Source organism: Morchella importuna (assembly GCF_003444635.1).
Source record: "Morchella importuna strain M04M26 chromosome Unknown Morimp01GS011, whole genome shotgun sequence".
Classification (NCBI taxonomy): domain Eukaryota; kingdom Fungi; phylum Ascomycota; class Pezizomycetes; order Pezizales; family Morchellaceae; genus Morchella; species Morchella importuna.
In genome coordinates this window covers 924205-944560 of record NW_025763408.1, presented here as the reverse complement: position 1 = coordinate 944560, position 20356 = coordinate 924205, and the positions used below count along the sequence as shown (strand labels likewise).

General features: G+C 46.7%; 4 protein-coding genes across 4 annotated transcripts; 3 read left to right on the top strand and 1 right to left on the bottom strand.

Moving 5' to 3' along the window:
* Window positions 1-3797: 3797 nt before the first annotated feature.
* On the top strand, window positions 3798-4242 carry LAJ45_04646 (uncharacterized protein; the record flags this gene model as incomplete). The annotated part of the gene is made up of 2 exons (XM_046114223.1): window positions 3798-3824; window positions 3925-4242. The coding sequence occupies 2 exons, from the start codon at window positions 3798-3800 to the stop codon at window positions 4240-4242; spliced, it is 345 nt and encodes a 114-aa protein (XP_045972745.1).
* A 4591-nt stretch (window positions 4243-8833) lies between these two features.
* Window positions 8834-9493, bottom strand: LAJ45_04645 (uncharacterized protein; the record flags this gene model as incomplete). The annotated part of the gene is made up of 1 exon (XM_046114222.1): window positions 8834-9493. One exon carries the CDS (start codon window positions 9491-9493, stop codon window positions 8834-8836), a length of 660 nt encoding a protein of 219 aa, XP_045972744.1.
* An 815-nt stretch (window positions 9494-10308) lies between these two features.
* LAJ45_04644 (uncharacterized protein) lies at window positions 10309-10974 on the top strand (the record flags this gene model as incomplete). The annotated part of the gene is made up of 1 exon (XM_046114221.1): window positions 10309-10974. One exon carries the CDS (start codon window positions 10309-10311, stop codon window positions 10972-10974), a length of 666 nt encoding a protein of 221 aa, XP_045972743.1.
* Window positions 10975-14131: 3157 nt separating this feature from the next.
* LAJ45_04643 (uncharacterized protein) lies at window positions 14132-15405 on the top strand (the record flags this gene model as incomplete). The annotated part of the gene is made up of 6 exons (XM_046114220.1): window positions 14132-14281; window positions 14337-14427; window positions 14488-14637; window positions 14690-14888; window positions 14998-15128; window positions 15182-15405. The coding sequence occupies 6 exons, from the start codon at window positions 14132-14134 to the stop codon at window positions 15403-15405; spliced, it is 945 nt and encodes a 314-aa protein (XP_045972742.1).
* Between the last annotated feature and the right edge of the window lie 4951 nt (window positions 15406-20356).

The following is a 20356-nucleotide window of genomic DNA, read 5'->3' as shown; positions in this document are numbered from 1 at the left end:
AAGGAATATTCGATACAGGAGCAGCCGTGAAGACATCGATCTCTAGTTATCAAGGACAGCCTTTACCCACATCACCGTCAAGCCACATCCGCTTCTCTGCTTGTTTGTTCGTCTTCTTACTGAGCTGATCTTTCTCTCTCTACTTAGCATCACGCGGTATGCCGGCCTTGGAGTTCCGGGGCTCTACCCTCCTACTTGGAATACATCAGGGAGACTTTCTAGCATATGAAATCTCGTAGGAAGGAGATCGAAGTAACCGTGGTCATTCCACCGGCCTAGGGGAGAGAAGAATTGTGGTGCTGGTACCGGCTCCTGGCCCGTTGCTAATGTTCTCGATTTAGGTGCTGATATACGGCTTATCACGTTGTCGGGGCGAAGATGGAAGTTGCAGGGCGATCGGATCCAGCTATCGCCCGTGGAACTCAACTACACATCTCTTCCTGATCACCCACGAGACGGGCCTAGAGTTACATACCAAATAGGAGGAGGGGCATTCCCCCTCAAAGCGGCATCCATCTCGCTCAACCAGAACTCCTGATACTATTATCGTGGCGCTCAGGGCTCATACGCATCATATCATACTCCACCGCCTACGTCCCGGTCCCTTTCTCCCTCTTTCGTGCCACCTGTTTTTCTTTTTGGACGACTGTGCTTCTTCTAGCTTTATTAGTTTATCTCACCATCCCCCTCCGGGGGTTTGACTTCTCTGCAAGATATACCCGTATACTCACCCAGCACTAACAGACACCCTCGCCCAGTCTCCGCATATATTTTCCCCTGCCCCCAACACCTGGAATTGAAAGCTTCTCTGTTACGAGGAGGTAGATGTCACTCCCGGCCACACAGAGTTATCTCCATTCCGGCATCTCATGGACCTACTCGCTCGCTCACCCTGTGAAAAAAGCCGCTGCTTTTCACCGTACGCCCAGATGAAGAGAAGGCTGGTACAGAACTGGACTCAGCTGGGATTGTCTATGTTACCAGCTTTCAGAACTTAAAGGTAGGAGTACGCACCTGAACTTTAAGGTCACTGCTCTATGCGAAAAAGACGCTTATTAGGTGCTGTGATAAGATTTCAGGGATCGATAATAACAGGCATTTACACGAGGGTAGCAACGCCAATACTACCTATAAAGGTGCGAGCAGGAGATGAATAGCTGCTCCTCCGACATACATCTGCGATCATGATCTCCCCTCCGACATAGCCTACAATAGTCTAGGACCTTCATGGGGGGAGCAGCGGTGATAGCGAGGTGATGAGTGTCTCCTTTCGAAATTTTGGTGAACCATGGGGATTGGGCTTAACGCTCCTGGTGTATAAAGCATCATCGGCGGGGCACTGGACAGGGGTATATCGCTTACTATCTTAGAGTCCACTATTTGTCGTGCATAGGATATGGGATATTAGGCCCTTGTTCTGCAGTCTGTTGAGGGTCGTTTTCTTATAGAACCTGACGTATCCGGATATATAGGCTATCTACATCTAAACCACCCCGCCCCACCACCGTGAGGACCTCATTGTGGAGCATCTCACGAGTGCCAAAATGCGAAGGAGCTAGCACTAGGGAATAGATTTCAGCTACCCGTCACTCATCATCTTATCGCCCAATTTGTTATTAGCACGGCCCGGCATCATGATTTTCACATCGAGTGATAATCCATGACGACATTGCCGCCCCCACCCCACATACGCCATGACAGTCTCAAAATGAACCTTGGCTAAATTTATCTCGGTTGGGTTTCCTGTTTGGCTGTTTAAGTGGGGTGTATAATGCACACTAACGGGTCTTAAACAGGATTCTTGGAGAGCGTGTATGCAGGGACGCATGAAACAAAGCCCAACCTGCGGGAGAAACATAACTTAGACATGCAAGCCATACCCCTCTGTTAGCCCGAGCGTCTGGCTCGGTGTTGTCCAGTTGGTCTGAAACAACCAACTGTCAGAGGTGTGGGGTAGTCGGCATGACACTGACATGTCGGGCATGGTGTACCGGGGTGTGGGATGCAGCTCTGGGCGGGGCTTCGGAAGGAGGTTGTCAGTCTCGAGATTCAAGTTTACTTAGCTCGGAGATGTTGTCGGACTGTGTGGAATCGGGAGCGGGGGAATGAGGAATCTTGGAGTGTGGGTGATACACGCTGATTAGAGCGCTTGGAAGATACCGGATCATAGCAGGGTTTTGTAACCCCGAGAGCTGAGGGGCATTGTCTGCATACCACGTTTTTTACCGGGTCTCTGCGATGAGAAAGTACAGAGCTAGCATCACGGATGTGCATATACGGGGTCATGGGTTCTCCAGGGCTGGGTTATGGATTAGTGATATTATCCTAGTGCTTTATCTATTATACTAATGGGGACTAAGTTACTTATTGACTAAAACATCTGTACTAGAGGATTCCGGAATCCGGACTAAGAGGCTATAGTGCTCGCAACAATTAAAAAAGAGCACAGAGAGAGAACATATACAAGCTACATATACGGCAGCGTGTACGGCAGCATATCCGAAAGTCTTTGACGTACGAGAACTGTCATTTCCCCGGGCTTGGGAGGCATATGCATGTGTCTAGATCCCTTCGACGAGTATATATGGCTACGAGAGGAATCAAGGTAAATACGTATGGTGCAGAAATTTATATCTAGCATATTTCTGGGGCAGAATCGAAAGGTAAATCCCCAGATCACTCGCTCCAATATACTATCCGGATTCCGGGCTTGTCCTGCTGTATCCTCACCAAAACTGCCTAATATACAATTAATCGCACAACAATACCTGCAACCCCCCACGCCGGAGAACGGATACCTTGGATAATCATATGGTTTGACGTGGTTTGATTGGTCGGCTTAATAGTTTGAGTTTTCGGTTCTAATATATTGGCCAAATCGACTCTTAGCTCGATGTCGACTTCTATATAGCTTGAGGTTTACCTCTTTACTCTAGGCTCTTTCTTCTCAGTTTATCGCCTCCTAAACCGATACTCCCGTCATATTAAGTTAAACCATACCCCGCTATCGACTAATATTCATCTTGCGAGTCCTACACCAAAAATCACACCGTGTGTTCAGGCTAAACACATGTAGTTTTGAAAAACTTGGCAAACGCCGTTTATTACGTGACCCCTGCACATGCCAAGTAAAGTAGAATAGTAGTAGATGTGGCTGCAAATGATTACGCAGGTCCCAAGCCCTCATCCATTCCATTTCACTCCACTCTTTCCACGCGTGTGAAAACGTGAAGAAAAGTCCAAACATAGTGTGAGTAAAAAGCGCAGGGGTTCACTTCCTCTTGAATCCCCTGGTACTATATACAATACAGAGAGCGCGCAGTCACTCATCAAAACACAGTACCCTTGGTAATCAAAACCCACACCCAATCCCATCCCATGCCCATCCCGTCCAGAGCTTCTAGAGCACCGCACCCACCGGTTCGCGGGCGTTTGTTTCATCTCGCTTAAGTCCCCGATAAGCGCCTCTCCATACCTTTTCCACATGCGGCAACGCTCCCCCGAGGCATGCCAGCTGCGCCTCGCTCATCACGTTGAACAGGTGTGATTTGTGTGATTACGACGACCTGCAGGGTGGCTGTCTACTCTAGAGTATTATATGGCAGGTGGGCCCTGGCCTGTAACAACCTTCTTTCAACCTCACTTTTCTCACTTTGCCCACTTCGCTACTTCACCACTGCACCACTGCGCCTTTGGATACTTCATCACCGCGATATACGTACGTACGTGAGAGAGATAGATAGCTACAGGCTGAGTTTGCATCACCAAGGAAGGACCAACAGCACAATATCAACAAGATGACCCAAGGCATCAAAGACAACTACGTCAGTACCCCTTTCCCCCCATCCCCCATCCCCCCTCCCCCCTCCCCCTCCGCCCCTCCATTCCTCCTCCTCCTGTCATATCCTACTGACACCCCTCCAGACCTCCCCACCACCACAATACCCACCCCAAGCCTACCCCCCGCAAGGCTACCCGCCTCAGCCCGGCTACAACACCTACCCCCCTACCACCCAGGGCTACCCACCACAGCAGCAGCAGGGCTACTACCCACCACAGCAAGAGGAATACTACACGCCGCCCCAGCAGCAGCAGCAGCAGGGATATCCGCAGCAGCCGATGGTCTACCAGATGCCGCCGCCGCCGCCCGGCGCGCAGAAGTCGGATAGTGGCTTGGGGGCGATGTTGGCGGCGTTTTGTGGCGCGTTGGCGTGTTGTTGCTGTTTGGATGCGATTTTTTAGGACGACACGAGAAGAATGGGATGGGCGAAGGGTGGGAGGGAAAAAGGGGGGTAATGATTGGGAAAAGGGGGGGGGGGGGCGGGGGGAGTCGCGTTCGCTTGGGTTCTGTTCTTTTGTGAAATTTTTTTTTTTGTCTTTCTTTTTTTCTTTCTTTTGTTTTCATTGCATATATGTTTTTTAGTTCCTGGGTTGGGATTCATGGGCGCCCATGGGTTTGGTTTGGTTGGGCGCTGGGTTGATATCCGGCGCTGCGCTGCATGATGGAGATGGGGGGGAGGGCATATCGCGCTGTCTGCATATCAATATTTTACTTGGTAGTTTGCAATACCATTAGGCCGTTGTGCTAGTCATGGGCGGGAAAAATAGAATACGGGTTTTTCCTTCCTACTAAGTTTCTCCCAAGAATACGAATTCAATTCCGGTTCCAATTCCAATTCCAATTCCAAACCACTATGTACTCTGTGTAGAGGTGTAGAAAGAATGTCCGGAAAAATATCGTATGATAACTACTTGACATGTGAAGCTCGATGACATCTAGATCTGATCTGCCCTAGATGTGGCGTGGCGCTCATTTCGTGTGCGCGCGCGCGTAAGTTTGCGTGGTTGTGTGTGTGTGGGTGTGGGTTTGGGTGTGGTCCGTGCGCCTTGTGCGACATCGTGGGTTTGTTTCTGTTGTGTTGGTTGGGCCGGTTTGGAACTGGTGATGGTATGTAACCAGGTGGCCGGGCGGGCGGGGGCAGGGGCAGGGGGCGGGGTATATGGAAGGGGGGGGGGGTAAGGGGGTAGGGAGGTAGGGGGATGGAGGGATAAGGGGGTGTCTTTGTGTACCCCGCGGAGTCTGACTGTGGGGTGTGTTAGGTGTGTTCTAGACAGTAGGTACAAGTATAGATATCCCCCGCACAATATGGATGAATCTATAACACACGGCGTGTAGATCCTTCGTTGGAAGTGTGGGTTGTGCGCCGGGTGGGAGCTGTGGGAATGTTAATTTCCGGTGTAAGTACTGCCTGGTGGTGAGGTCTGATTGTAGCTAGCTAGGTGGATCTAGATATAATAATCTGGTGGATCAGGTTGTATGTCTGACGTATTGATATGTGACTGTGACCGCTGGCGTGGCTTGTAGACGCTTGCCTCACGGTATGTTCCCCCGCTGCTAGTACTAGTGGTGAGGGGAACCGTGTTCTGCTGAGTTGTGGATCGAGTGCTGGGGTGTGACTGAGGCTTTGGTGGGTCTCGGTGGTGTGCATGGGTCGAGATATTCGTTTTGTGTAATTGTTACCTAGGCCTCTCCATAGTTAGTGCTGTACTATACAACGCGATGAAAAACGGGGTGGAATCATTCAGTCTGTGCTAATGTTTCTGGGATTGCATGCGGTTTGTGAGTTTTGTTGCGAACTCTCCCTCCTGTGTGTGCGTGTCCTGAGGTGGTGGGGGACGAGCTCGTTGTGTCTGTAATTATGGCTCGCCGAAGATCTTTGGCCCCCCCCTCGTAAATAACAGAGAAGGATGTGCTGGACCCAAGCCTACACCCATGCCAGTTAGCTAATCGAAGAGGAAACCCATATCGTTGAATTCAAGCAATATTCCCGATGCCGCGGTAACTCCCATGGCCGAGTTTCCCAAAGGGTTTTCTAGCTTCTCCACGTGTCTCGACCGCTCGCTGGCCGCTGGGGTGAGTGTAGAAGAAGGAGTTGATAGACTCTAAGTCTGGTATTGCTGTGGTGAGGAGTCTGCATGGCTGTGTTGAGTGGCCGTCATAGGATATCACTCGATAACGGCCCTAGCGGCTCTGACGGACTGGGGTTGGGTTATATATCGGGGTGAGGCAGCGCGGGGATGTACCGTATCCAAGCTTTGGGACCGCTTGGAAGGGCCTATGATCGGCGAGTACCGCAAGGGTGACGCAATCGCTGTCTTGGTATGTGTCCATCGTCGTTCTCCTGGAGGTCCTAGGCCTGTTACTTCGCGGGCGAAGAGAGGGTGCAGGGCGAGGTGTATCTTTAGTGTTGGCAGTAGGTATAGTGATACAGACGGTTTTTGGGGAGTGATCTTCAGCCCATTAAGCGGGTTAGCTGGTGCAGCTTCACCCCCGACGATGTATGAGAGGTGGGTATGTGCATATCGATTCGCACATCTGCTGTTGCTACCTCTCGGGCCCTGGCATGAAGACCTTGTAGCTGGTGGTGATGACAGCTGGTAGTGGAGCTAGCTGGGTGGCAGCTTGGTATTGGGGTGGAGTAGAGAGTGGAGGGTCGTGGGGGGTGGGGGTGGTGAGAAGATGGCGGCCAGCTGGATGGATATTTCACAGCGGAAGGTAGGGCGTGTGAGTTTGGTATAGATGCTGTAACCATGAATTCTCCAGCCGGCTATGACGGCAGTCTTGACAGGAACCATCGGGGAAGAGTTGGACTTGCGGGTGTTTGTGTGCAGGTGGGGGCGGGGTGCTCCTGGGGTTGGCTTTGGACCTGTCGGGGTGTGCTTGGTGGGTTGGTGGTTGCTATACGTGGTTGATGATTGGAGGTGAACTGCGGTGGGGATGTTGTGGATACTTTGCAGAGGTACGGCTGGAATATGAGATGCTGTGCTTATTATGATGGGTGGGCCCTACACATATTCAATCCGCGTCTCTCGCCCTATATCTCAGTGGAGGAGGTTGAAGACACTTACCTCAAAACTCAATTGCAAGGTGGCGATGGCTGGCTAAGCAGCCGGTACACATCCGAAGAAACGAGACCATAGCAGGTGAGGAACACGAACCTAAACCAACACTACATCACTAAATCCATCAAAACACCATATTCTTGCTATATTCATTCGCAGCACGTCAACAGGGATCCATACTACATTTTGATACTGGAGTCATGAACTATCACCCGGATGCGAATCGCCTGGCGGATGGTTAAGCGGGGGCGTGGAGTGCATTGCGGTGCCGACAGCACGTTTTTGACGTTGTGTATCGTAGGTATATGGCTTCTTGTACTCCGTTTAGCCCTCTGATGGGAGGGATAGAGAGGGTTGGGGGGGGGGGGGACGGGGGCGACTTCGGAAATGCCAGCGGAGGTATGTGTATGTGGCATGTACTTGTGTAGGGGCAACTGTTTTTCTGGGCTGCTCCGAGCACTGATAGGTACTTGGTATAACAGGTTCATTACGCCTATTCGGTTCTGGGCTCAGGTCAACATCTACACCTCTCCGCTGGGATCTGGGCGTGCTAGCTAGGGATGGCCGGCATATGATCATATTCGCCATCTAGCAGAGACTAGAGAGGGGTTTGCCAGAGCTCTCCTATTAGTACCGCACATGGACAGTTAATCAATGGGGAATTGCTATTATATGAACTGCCCGTCTTCTCCGTAACGCCGTGGCGTCCTGTTGGCGCGGGGTTTAGGGCGGAGTTCAAAGCGGTGGGGGAAGAAGGCCGGATATGAGCTTTGCATGTGAGCGTTTTATTACTTAGGGGGGTTAGGCGTCCCTGTTGGCTTTTTGTCTGGGTCCGGAGGTGAAAGGGCTGCCCGGGGGGGGGGGGGGGGGGTGATGAGCTATGATGATGATGAGCTGCTGGGTATCTGGGATATTCAAGGTATGTGCTGTTGTGTTCTGTGGCGAGCGAGTATTCGCTGTATGTGGATACATGATGGGGCGTGTATCATGGGAGGTTGTGGCGGGAACTGGGTTGATCTGGAGGAGATGTTGGTACAGGTGGACGCAGAGAGAGTGGGCATATATATGAAGAGTAGATAGATAGCAGCACCGGAGGTGTAAATAATTGGAGGAGAACTCATTCTATCTGGGAAGGTGGGTAATTAGACTTGTCATTTGTTATACCGCTAATTCTAAAGTTCGTGCTGTCTCATTGGTTGCTTTGGGTGCCTTTAGCTTTTAGGGATCGAAGGATCATAACTTCTAACCTCCTGGCAGTCACTACCGAACGGTGTTTCTTTCCGGGAAGCACTAGACCAAAGATGCCTGTCGTAGCTCGCAATTAACTGGTTCACTTGAAACTACTTTGTAGTCAACCTATATTTCCATCTGGGCTCCATGGTGGGGGGGGGGGGGGGATAGAAAAACAGCTCTACGTAGCTACCGTAAAACGATAGATGCGGGGTGCTGTTTTAAAGTGAGTATGGGTGCGTTATGGAGACCAGCACTAGGAGGGCGAAAGGCGGTAGCTTAGATGTACTTTGTTCATTTGGGAGCCCGGGGATGCCTAGCGATGAGTGGCGAGGATGCGATGGTTCGAATGGTCGTAAACGTTACTAAAGTACATGTATATAGATAAGCAAGTAGAGAAGAAGATACGCTCCTCCGTAGCTGGCTCGAGCTTTGGGTTATCTGATCTGAGCTTTAGGCTCGAATACCTCGAGTTCTAATTGTGATTAAGAGTCAGAGAAAGCTCGCGCAATAGTCCTAAGCCCGAATATTGCGAGCTTTATACTAGTATATCGCAATTCTCAGGTGAGTAAACAAGAAATATAATTAATCATTAAGAACATTGAGGATTATTTTAAAACTTCTTACAGTCTTAAAGGAAAGATAGAGGAAGGAAACCGTAGAATAACATAACAAAAGCCACCTTAAATCTCGAATATAATCAATGTAGAGTAAGTACAAACACAAGAGCTCGATTCAAAATCCAGATCATTATGAAATCTTTAGCACCCTGCCCAAATTCCTTTTCATACTCAATGCGGCTTTGGAGTACCTGGCCAGTCTTGATCTCAGTCTTCAGCTCTTTGATCTCGATTTCAAGTTTGTTCAGTCTCTCGTCAACTCGGTATCTCAATTGCTGATATTTCTCATAAACTAAACCTTCCGGCAAAAGGGGTGTTTCATAAGTCTCCATATATTTGATCAAAATATCTTCCTCGGCGGTGTATTCACCAAGTAGCTTTTCCATCACTTGGGTATCCATAGTGGCTAGTCCTTGGAGGAGTTCAGGTTGGCGCTCTAGACAGGACTTGTACTTCTCTTCGCGTAATTCCAACATGAAAGTATATAGTTTGATAAATCCACACCACATTTCGTAGCAGGACTCCCAGAACTCGCGTTTAGAAGGAGATTGGATGCTTGGAAGCAGACCATCGATGCCAACAGCCTTACTGGCGTAAGACTCGCACAGATCTATATAGCGCGCTCTATCCTTGGGAAATTTCTTTAGTATTTCAAGGTCGAGGTTTATAAGATGAACATAGTTCTTAATGTTGCTTTTTGGTATTAAAGACCAAGGTGAAGATATTGAATTGTCTTCCATTGATTCGGTGTGGAGAAAATCGTTGAATCGTGCACTTAAGCTTTTCTGATATTGTGGCTAGGATTTGATATGAGTGGAATAAATTGTATATGGTTGATCAATCAAGCGCAAAAAGCTCGTTGAAATTATGGAGAGGACTTCTTACTGTATTTAAGTTAAAGCTATTAAAACTAAGGGTCAGTCCAGCAGGGTCGATTCTATTTCTAAATGGAAGATATATACATTACACATGTACTTTGTTTCTATATATACATGTATGTATTAATGGTTTCAGGACGGGAATAGATTTTAATGAGTAATCTCATTTAATCTAATTCAGTTAATTTGATTGGATCTTACAAGTAATTGGGTTCGGGATTAATTGGTCCACCAGAGTTGGTTAGTACGCCAAAGAACACGAAGTGCGTCCAGTAAAATTGAAGCATTTTCTCATCTCGGAATTTAGGTTTTTTCAGCCCAGGGGAGTGGCAATACTCTGCCATGATGGACACAGGAGTTATTGTGAGTTTCCTTTACATCGTGGTGATTGGTATAAGAAGCATTGCCCACAGGCGCTGTGACGGCAATTGAATGCTTCAAACAACACAACCTTGAGTCATCTCTCCTTGAAGAAGCTTGGGTAATGGCCCCGAAAACCATTGAAATGGAGATGTATCTATTTGGAAATAGTTTATAACATGCAATCATGCATACCAGGCTAAAATCACCAGAACATTGGCCAACCAGTCGACACAGAATCACAGAGATTTCCTTACACTCCTCAATTGTCAAGCTAAATTTCTTCCTTCCTAGCTTCATTTCCGAATAAGAAAGTCATGGAGAATTTACGGAAGTCTGAACCTTGGTCTCTAATTCCGGAGACTACTAACGTCAACCAGGTGAATGTAGTAAGACGCAATCTCTATGATATCAATTATTGTATAGCTTCAATACAACGATTGAAGGATAACAGCATTGCTTATGCAACTGAAATTCTTTCCGTCGACAAAAAACTAAAGGGCACCCTAACGGAACCCGAAAGACGGGAATTCAAGATTTTACGAAGGTTTTACTGCAATAATGTCAGAGTCAACCGTTTGGATTTAGTAAAACTGAGAATAGCGTTAAAGATGTGTCATGAGCAACAGCCAGTAATATTTGAAGCATTTCTTAAGATGGGAACCGAAGGCATGCAAAAGAAAATTGTGGAATATGAGGAGGAAGAGGAGATCCTGATTTCTTACATGGAAACGCTGGAAACACCACTGCTGCCTGAAGGGCCGATATACGAGAAGTACCGAGCCTTAGTCGAGGATGTTGATAATCGCCTTACCTTGATCTCCGCATGCATCGAAGAGTTGAAAGATGAGCTTGAGACAGGGAAGGGTCGAAAGGATTGTGAGAGATATGAAATGGAGTTTGGTCAGGCGCGTCAAGACTTCATTCTGATGTGGCTTTTGAACCGAGCCCTGTTATTTCTAAAGATAACTGACTCAGTGTGATTTCGGGATTTATTCATACTCTGTCAAAAGTAATTCGTATGCGTTCTTTTCTTTCTTTTCCTTATTGTTTTCTGAGTTACCGGTTTTGTCAAAGCGCCATACACCCTCTTGTTTCTGATGGTAAACGTTTCGACTCTGCTTGTTTGGTCATTGATTAAGATTCTTTTTGGCAGTCTCTGTGTCTGATTTTGACTCACTTGAACGGGCGCCTAGCTTTGATTGAAACTCGCACAGAAACTTTGAACCACAGCCCGGTGTTCTATATGTATATGTGCTGCTATGCCATGCCAAGGATCTATATATAAAAAGGAAGCCGTACGTTAGCTACCACTGGTATTTAGGAACACCTTGAGTAGCATCTATATAAATCGGGACCACCACTATCTCGAGATCTAGGACGTCATATCATGCAGACATTATTGAGCTAATATGAAGCTTTCTAAGACATGTAGTGGTGAGCCTCGCATATAGCAAGGTAGTTGAGGGAGCATCTATTCTCACAAGAGGACAGCGCAGTGTACTGGAGGAACTGACACAGCAGAGAGAAAGGTAAAACGACTTGATGTATTGAATTTATTACCACTTAATACCTACATATCCTATCCACCACTATCCTACTAACTGACTAGACAGAAATCCGCCATGCACATGATCAAATATCTTATTAGCAAGTACTCTTATAGTATGAAGCAAAACTTGAACGGCACTTCACCAACAACCTGCTGCGTCTCAACGGTTGATTCTGAGCATGGACTCTCTTGCGCCGGTCCTGACGCGGTAGCATGAGTGCGTCGTTGCTGTTTGTGGTGTGTGACGGGGATGAGGACTCCGGGAAGGGTTCGAAGCTTACTGTTGAGGCCGTTAACATCTCTGGGCATGGAATGTGTGGTAGGTAGGAGTGCGGGCTGTGGGATGTGCATTTCGGAGTGCCTGTAGGGAGTAGTGATAGTTGATATTAGTTGAGAGAGCTCTTGAAGGGTTTGGGTCGTGATCGGTGTAATTTGATGAAGAGAGTCTACTTGGTGGCATGCTAGAGGCCGGGAATTTATATGCAACGAAAGGGAGGTTATCGGCTTCAGTTCTGAGGTTTATAACTCCTCTGGTAGTATTGAGGACGCTGCGATATAGTACTGTGGTATGCCGTTGCTTGTCGGGTATTCTAGAGTAATAGATATCCCCAATGCCGGTGTTATATGGCCGCTATTAAAATGTAGAAGGTCCCTCTAAAGCGCTCCCTGGATTGAGAGGGGTGGTGTTCTGTGATCTAAAAGAAGGGCTATAATTTAAATACACTAGTGGAACTAACACATTTGTCAATGGAGTGAGATGCCCCGTTAGATCATCTACCTGTAGCCCGATAGGCAGAATTTTGGCTTTCCTGATCGGAAGCCGATCAGGGTGATAAGATCCTAAACATCTTTCTCTGATTGAGACTCCAGTCATAGCGAGGTACGTGTTGACATCTTCAATCAATCAAAGTCTCGGAGGTTCATGGATTATCACTCGCAAGACGTTACACCACTGCAGCTGGGGTCAGCACAAAAAGGTTGATAGCCAGAACCCAAAATGCGCATGAAGAATTTTACAAACTCACATTCTGTGATCCTAATATCCCCAGAGTGCCTATATTATCGGTGTGTTGATATTCGGAGGTGTCAGAATAAGTGAGCACTGAGGTATCGATAGGAAGACCGAGAGGAATCCAACGATAAATGACGGGGACGGTGCAGGGGTAGCATCTAATTAGGCTTGAATACTTCTCTAGGCACAGGGTAGAGCTCCTGCTAACTCCACCATTAGCCTTTTGTTTCTCGAGGCTCGTGCGTGTGTCTTTAATTGCAGTGTTAGCCAAAATACCAGACGGTTAAAACCCCAGCTCCGGCGACGGAGTTGACAGAGCTTCAAAGGGAGGGGTCACAAAATGAAATATATAATGAACATAACAGTGTCATAAAAGGCCTCACTATCATCGAAAGGAACCGAAGGATTTGAAATCCATATTCATGAGGGGCTAATAGTTGGATAGAAATGTATCTAGGAAGTCCCTCATTACTAGTACTGTAGAGAATTGAATTTACTACTCAAGAGATGGCTGGTGGTCTTGCAATTGGGTGGTCATGAGAAAATTTGTAGAATAATAGAATCGAGTGGATGAGCTCGTGGCCGGGGAACAGGTGTTCCACGGAGTAAAGGTATATTCGAGAAAGTGCCTAATGGGGAAAATAATGTACCACATTGCTGAGAATCGTTTTCTTGCGACATCTGGAAGGTAATTCTGCATTTGATGGTACCTTCAAGCTCCGATGAACTTCCTCAACGGGAGCCAATCGTTGGCTAGTTTTTCTTTGTCCTAGAAAACGTGCCCTGTGATTCGTTCAGCTGGTTCTAGCATTGGGGTATTTGTGCGATCGAATAGACTTGACCCTGCTGACCAGTCAAACTTCACGAGAGTGTGCTGAGCCTGCTCTTTCTCCAAGCTTACGTATCTACGTTGCACACTGGACTCATACGATCGTCAAAATAACTGGTCGAGGAGGAATGAGTCAAGAGTATATCCCTTTTTGTAGGGCTCGAGCTCCTCACAAGCGTTGATGTCCAGAGCTACTTCTATGAGCGGTTGCCCCAGCTCCCTCTATTCTGATTAGCGAGCAGGATTTGGGCCTAGGACATTTGTAAATCTAGCACTAGCACTTCAGAACCTAGATATAAGCGAGCCAAAGGCTCTCTCCTATATCCTAGCTGTTTTTCTTTTGAGTTTCTAACTAGGTGATTTTTGAGTATCAAGTTATGTACCGCTTCAAGATCTTGACTATTAGGCACGCTTGGGAGCGCATAACCTGGGGGTTGTGGTAGCTCATCTTGGTTCGAGCGTCGTTGCGTCCAGAAGGAGTGTCCACTCATAGAAGGCTTCTTGGATGTGGTGACTGCGTGTGTATACTCAACCACACTCCCGAGCTTACCTTAAACACATCACCACTGGCCGCAAATCCATAGTATTTTAGTGCACCCCCAAGATCAGTAGCAAGAGATATTCCAGAGTCTGAGACCACCCCCTATCTCACCCCCATCTTGTCTTCATTGCTATCGCTGTTGTTATCTTTTATCGTTTATCGACAAGAAAACTCAATCAGACCAATAAGTTGTTATGAATACTATAATGAAAGAGCAAGAGATGCTACCATCATGTCTTTACAGCCTGGGGCGAGGAATAGCTGAGGGTGGCCACTCAACAGTGAATATCTGTCAACATCTGGAGAGCCGCATTGATTTTGCAGTCAAGATATTGGCTGGGGAAGAGGTGGTAGCGGTAATGATTTATTCTTTTGTGTCTTAATTTCAAGCTTTTGCTAATTTTCCTGAAGTTCGATCAAGAGGTGTGTTTGTTGAAGAAACTTCAGGATATCGAGGGGCCTTTTATAAAGATGGTAGATCTGTTTCGCGCTAAAGGCAAAAGTGAGAATGGCTGCTCCATTTGATTTTGGGATGTTCACTAGCTGACATGATTTTTTCTAGACTACATTGTTATGGATCTCGCACCTGGAGGCGATGTGTGGACGTGGGTTAGGAACAGATCATACCTGACGGAGGGTGCAATGATTAAAGTCGTCCACCAGCTCTTACAGGCACTGGCTATTTGCCACGAGAATGGCATCGTGCACCGCGGTAGGTTTTGTAGCTCTGCGCGGTGAAGATGCGGCTGTTGACTGTAAAGTAGATGTGAAGCCTGAGAATATCGTTATCGAAGAAGTTCGAAGCGACGAACCATCAAAGGTTCTGCTTTGTGACTTTGGATCAGCGCTAGATATCGGCCCAGACGGCTGCATATTGACAGACGATAGTATGCCAGGAACACTTGGTTATCAAGCTCCGGAGATATTTCGCGAGAGTGGGAGCTTAGAATATGGATCCGGAGTGTATGTTGTATCCCTCATAGCTTACGCAATTAATGAATTAAACAAAAAAAAATCCCTCATAGCTTGAACGTATCTCTATTAGCTGAAAGAGTACTGATGAGTTAAATAGTGACATGTGGGCCCTTGGTATCTCAGCGTACTTCATGATTACGGGAGATATGCCTTTCGACCTCGGTGGCAGCGTAGAGGATTACCTCGAGACCTGCGATCAATTTCCAGCCATCTGCTGCTCTGACGCTGGTAAGACGAAACCTATCACCTGGATCCACTTGACGCTGACATGAGATTGCTAGTTGACATATTTTTAAGGTGTTGCTTGGCCCCCAACCCGGCCCAGAGATGGACAGCGCGTGAAGCACTTGAGTACCATATTTTTGAGGGGCTTCCTGAATTCACAGAATCCCCAGAGAAGAAGAAGTCTCGTGATATAAACAAGATGTGGTATAAGACAAGTGCGTTGCCAGAACCTATGAGTGCTGAGGAGGGGGAGGAGGGGGAGGAGGGGGAGGAAACGTAGAGGGAGAAGGGAGAAGCGGAACCTGATTCAGGCACGGGGAGTACCTTTCCCATCACTCGTTAGGTATCCGTTTCAAAGTAAGTAGGTACGGGAAGAATTTCGAAATACTGTGATGGGTTGGGGTGTCGAAGCGAGGAAAGGCTGGGTGGGTTACGCAGGTTTTATCCAGCTTTTATTGGGTATTATGCAGATTTGAATCAATTTATGATTATAAACTAGTATCCGGTAACTTTATATCGAGTGAAAAGCGAATTTCTGGATTCGTGCAAGGTTCAGGTGTACGTGCGGAAATAATGGGGCGTTACTGATTCTAGGGGCGTATTCGTTCGCCAGTATCCATCAAAAGTATCCAGTGTCATCACGCATTCTCGAGTGCCCAACGCCCAGGCAACTTTATTAGGCATCCTCTAGCTTGCTAATTCTCCCGTAAGGATTTTTCCCATGGGAAGGCAACCAAACCACACCAAAATTTGCCAAAGATTTGTCTAAATATAACCACCACCGACAACACAATTGCCATCAATAACAAAAATGGCTTTGGGGGGTGAAAAATTGGCTATCAAATTTAATAAAATTTAATAAAACTAAAAGGGCACTTTCTGAAGTTGAATGTGGAAAAGGTCATATGAGCTAGAAGTAGAAAGACTTGGGGATTTGGGGCTTGGCGCATCTTTTGCAACTGAACTTAACAAAAGCAACACAACTCATGCTAGAAGTGTAATATTGCCATTCTCAGCTGACATAGCGATTATTCATATACAAATATATGGTCTTTCAATCCTCAGAATTTAGTAATTAATGACAATTGGTGGTCTAGGACCATGTTGAAAAGTGGCATTTTTGGTATAAAATGGGTGCCTTCCCATGATTTACGACCTGGAACCATAGCTAGGCATTTAGTAAAATGTCCCTAATGGAAGCCGAGTTTTCTTGAGCGCCCGGGTACTTGCTAGTTAATTAAAAGGCCGGAAATCATTGGCGGTAAATCCCCACAAAAAATTCCGACCGTTTAATTAACGTGTGAACATATATGGGAAGAAATAGATTGCTGGACCGTTCTGTTTCGTTCAGGTATCATAAGTATTGTGCGTTATCAAAGATAACCGGAAATTTGCTCCGCAACGAAAATCTGTGTGGGAGTGCAGCTTCAGCGTCGCTTTATACACCATAGGAGGTAGAAGACAGGAGGTTTCATTCCAGTAATCCCCTATAGTTGTATTCCCTAGGACTTTGATACAGTCTCAAGGGTCATACTTTTAAAATATTTCCGGTTATTTTTGACAACCCATAATATTTTATCAGGCCCGTACAGAGGAAGATGATTCATAAGGGGCGTGATATCGATTCTGGTAAGAATCTCCTAGGTATGGTTTAGGGGGAGCAGTGGAATTTGGTACGATTTTGTGAAAACGAGGATCGTTCCTGGCAAGATTGTTTCGTAGTAAGGTGAAGTTCGTGTGATGTAAATAGATGGATAGGGGCCTCTAGCTCTATCTCCAGTCTGGTTCTCCACAGAGACACCGGAATAGACCCCCAGGAGGTTGGGGTGAACATCATCCGAAGGATAGTTGGATGATGAAAAACAAGCCATAAGCCACCTCGCCTAAAGTCTCATAATCATCGGATGTCAATAGAGTTCGCTCCCTATACAGAACCGCGGCAAAGGTCGGAAAGAAGAAGGGACTTGATGAGTTGTGAATGCAGTGATGGAACCGTCGAGATATGATTGAAGATAGGTCAATACAGAAATACGGGGGGGGAAAGGGGGAAAGCAGGAGAAAGAAAGCTATATACGGGCGCGTTGTCCTGCACTCGAAATGCGGATTGGAATCGGTTACGTGTCATGACTAGATGTATATCGTGCAGGCGCAGCGAAATGTGGAAACTGCATAGACCCCGGTTATCTTGCTTCTGCGCACCGCCCCGAAAGACAATCTGTCTACCAACAACGGCACCTCGATTCTCATCCGCCTCCGTATTCGAATATCAATCGCCCCAATGAGTTTCAACCGCACGGAACGCACTCGCATTATCGTATAGCGAGCTCCGAAGACCAGGTGTCAGTCAAGCCATCATCAGTGAGTTAGCCCAAGGAAACGGAAAAGGCCTTAACTTCGCATCAGCAGTGAGAGAACATGGAAACGAAGGAACTACATTGATCTGGCAGCCCAGATACGCTGCACTGAATATCTTGGCAGGGATGGGATCAGGGGGTAGGGGCGTGCGGATGATGGTAGAATCCATAAACTACTTGATTTTTACCCTATTTATGGCTTGTGACATGTGTTTCGGATGGAGAGCTGCACATCAAACCCGGGACTGTATATGATTTGGCTCCACATTTGTGCCCTGCGATATCTGAATAACCCAATCGAAACACCAAATCTAACCTCTAGGGAGATGAAGATGGGGAGCGGAGCTCTTTTTGACAGGGTCTTATCTGTACTACATCTATTAGGATCTCTAGCTATTCCATTCGCAAAACCTCCGAAGTTAAACTTCTGATGGAGGACCACCGAAAACACCGGCATATCAACCCTTACCTCAACATAGCAAGCACGCCCTCCTTTGCGTGTTCTGTGTATTGCCGGTGATGTTACTATATCTATCAACAAACATGGAGTATATACTGAGTAGATCTCCTTCCCGCTGACGGCTTTTAGTTCCGTAACGTCCTCCGTTTACTCCCGTTTTGTGCAGCATGCACCCATTCCTTCTTCACTCGTCTCTGATATTCTTGTCGTCTCCCGGAGTACTCAAGCATTGGAGGTGATATTAAATGCAGGAAATAATTCCGGCAAAGATGTCATCATTCTTGTATCGGGATATCAAGATAAGGAAGAAATGTCTTGGACCTTCATCTACGGTAGTGTATTTGGTCTGACGGAAAGACCTTTACTTTCCACTGACGGCACGGAACCCGGAGCGGCGGTACACTTTCCAACCCATAACGGAGGATCAGTCAAGAGGACAGTAACCGTTCCACACTACTGATAGACAGCGGATTTTGGGCATGACGGAAAATCCTATCCGCTGCTACAAGACTTTATGCAGGAGGCGCTTGAATCCTAGCTGGCCGAAAGATCGTTGTGTTACTGAGGACCTCTATGGATCTTGTCTATCACTCCAAAGTCCTTCATTTGTTTGTCGTTATCGTGGCAACTTACTTGGTGCACACGTCTCGTTCTCTTATACGGTTCCTTAATATCTTCCTACATATTTAGCGTTCGGGGGAGACAGTGCAGCGGCCATCGGTAAGGCTCAAGAGCTGATGAAGTACATGCTGCAATTTAGTACTATTTCCTCGGGGGGAGAACACGAGGGGTAGGGTGTACGGAAAACGAAATATACTGGGTATGGAAACAGATCAGGGATCGCTACTGTTTTCCACTATTTACTACGGTCAGCGGTGGCGCTTTTTGAAACTTGGACATTGATCATGAAAGCGCAGAAGTAAAGAAAGCTAAGAAGCGGATGAGGTTGCTATAAGCAAACGCCTGAGAAGTGTGGGGTGGAAGGGAAGAGGATCAAGGATTATATATCCGTCATTGGAAGAGTGCGGGAATAGATTAAGGTTGGTGTAAAAATCAATTACAAAATAAAGTTATGTACAGACGTTTGGAGAAAGAAATGAGGAAGAGAATTGGGAGAGCGAATGAGGTAAGAACGGGTATATGGAAGAAGAAAAGGCTTAGGATAGGTTTCAGACTAGGCGAGAACCATAAGCACAGAAGAGAAGGGAGAAGGACTTGAGTCGATAGTAAACAGGGTAGTATGAGAGCTAGACACAGAAGCCAGACGTACATGGTTACTAGTTCACTTGGAGAAAGCGAAGAGAATTAAACGTTTGTTTAATCGACAAATATTAAAATTAAAATGACAAAATTTCGATACGGAGATGAGCGAGAAGATCCTCACATAAAAGAAAATGAGAAAGAAAAAGAAAGAAAACATTTAAAGATAAATTAAAATAAATACATTTAAAATGATTAAATCAAAAGTAAATAAAATACGCACGTACAGATAAATTAAAGCAAATAGAAATAAATAAAATACAAATACAGACAAATAAATTTAAAGTATAAATAAATAAAATACAGGAAATAAAATGAGAAGAAAAAAAAAGAAAGGGGAGGAAACAAACCAGATCTCGAAAACAAGGAAGAAAAAAACGAACAAAAGGTGAAAGTCCCCTTTTGGTCCCTCGGAACACCCAAAGACCAACAGGGGGCTGTGTCCTCTCCGTGAGGAGCAGGACAGAGAAACGAAGGGGAAAACCGAGATGAGGGAGGGACCCCCCTCGACATCGCCATCACCCTCAGTTCGCCAGGCTGAGGGCGGAGAGGACGCGCGGGGAGGCCGGTGAATAAGACCGCCTTTCGCAGTCCCCGGGAAGCATGACCCAATGGTCGCTGTGCTTCCCTTCGCGCTAGGGCTTCCGGGGTCTGCTGGGTTTGTTGTTGCCTCTGTGCGGGAGAGGTCATATCGAGTGGATGGTGAGGAGAGTTCGGGTGTGGGGGAAATCGAGCTTTTAAAGGAATGGAAAATAAAACGCCAAGGCTGACGGCGGGGAAGGTTAGGGTTAGGGCATAGGGAAGGAAGAATGAAAAGTTTTGTTGTATGCTTGGTATGGTTATGTACCTAAGATCAATGGCCACATATCTTTGACTCAATATTGGTTTCGACATATACATGTGGCTTTGCTTGACAAAGCTGACAGGCAGAGAGAGTGTTGTCTCAATCAAGCGCTTACTCCCGTTACCCATCATACTCTCTATGAATCAAAAAAGCTCAAGGTCTCTGAAGTACTACATTTTGCTGTTAAGCGCATGGATTCGAAGACCACGCGTGTACACCCTATTCAAACGGCGCAACCTCCAGTCATCATTTTTTCCCGCAACCCTTAACATATGCCTTCAGTCCATAGCTGCAGAAACTCATATTAGTTCTC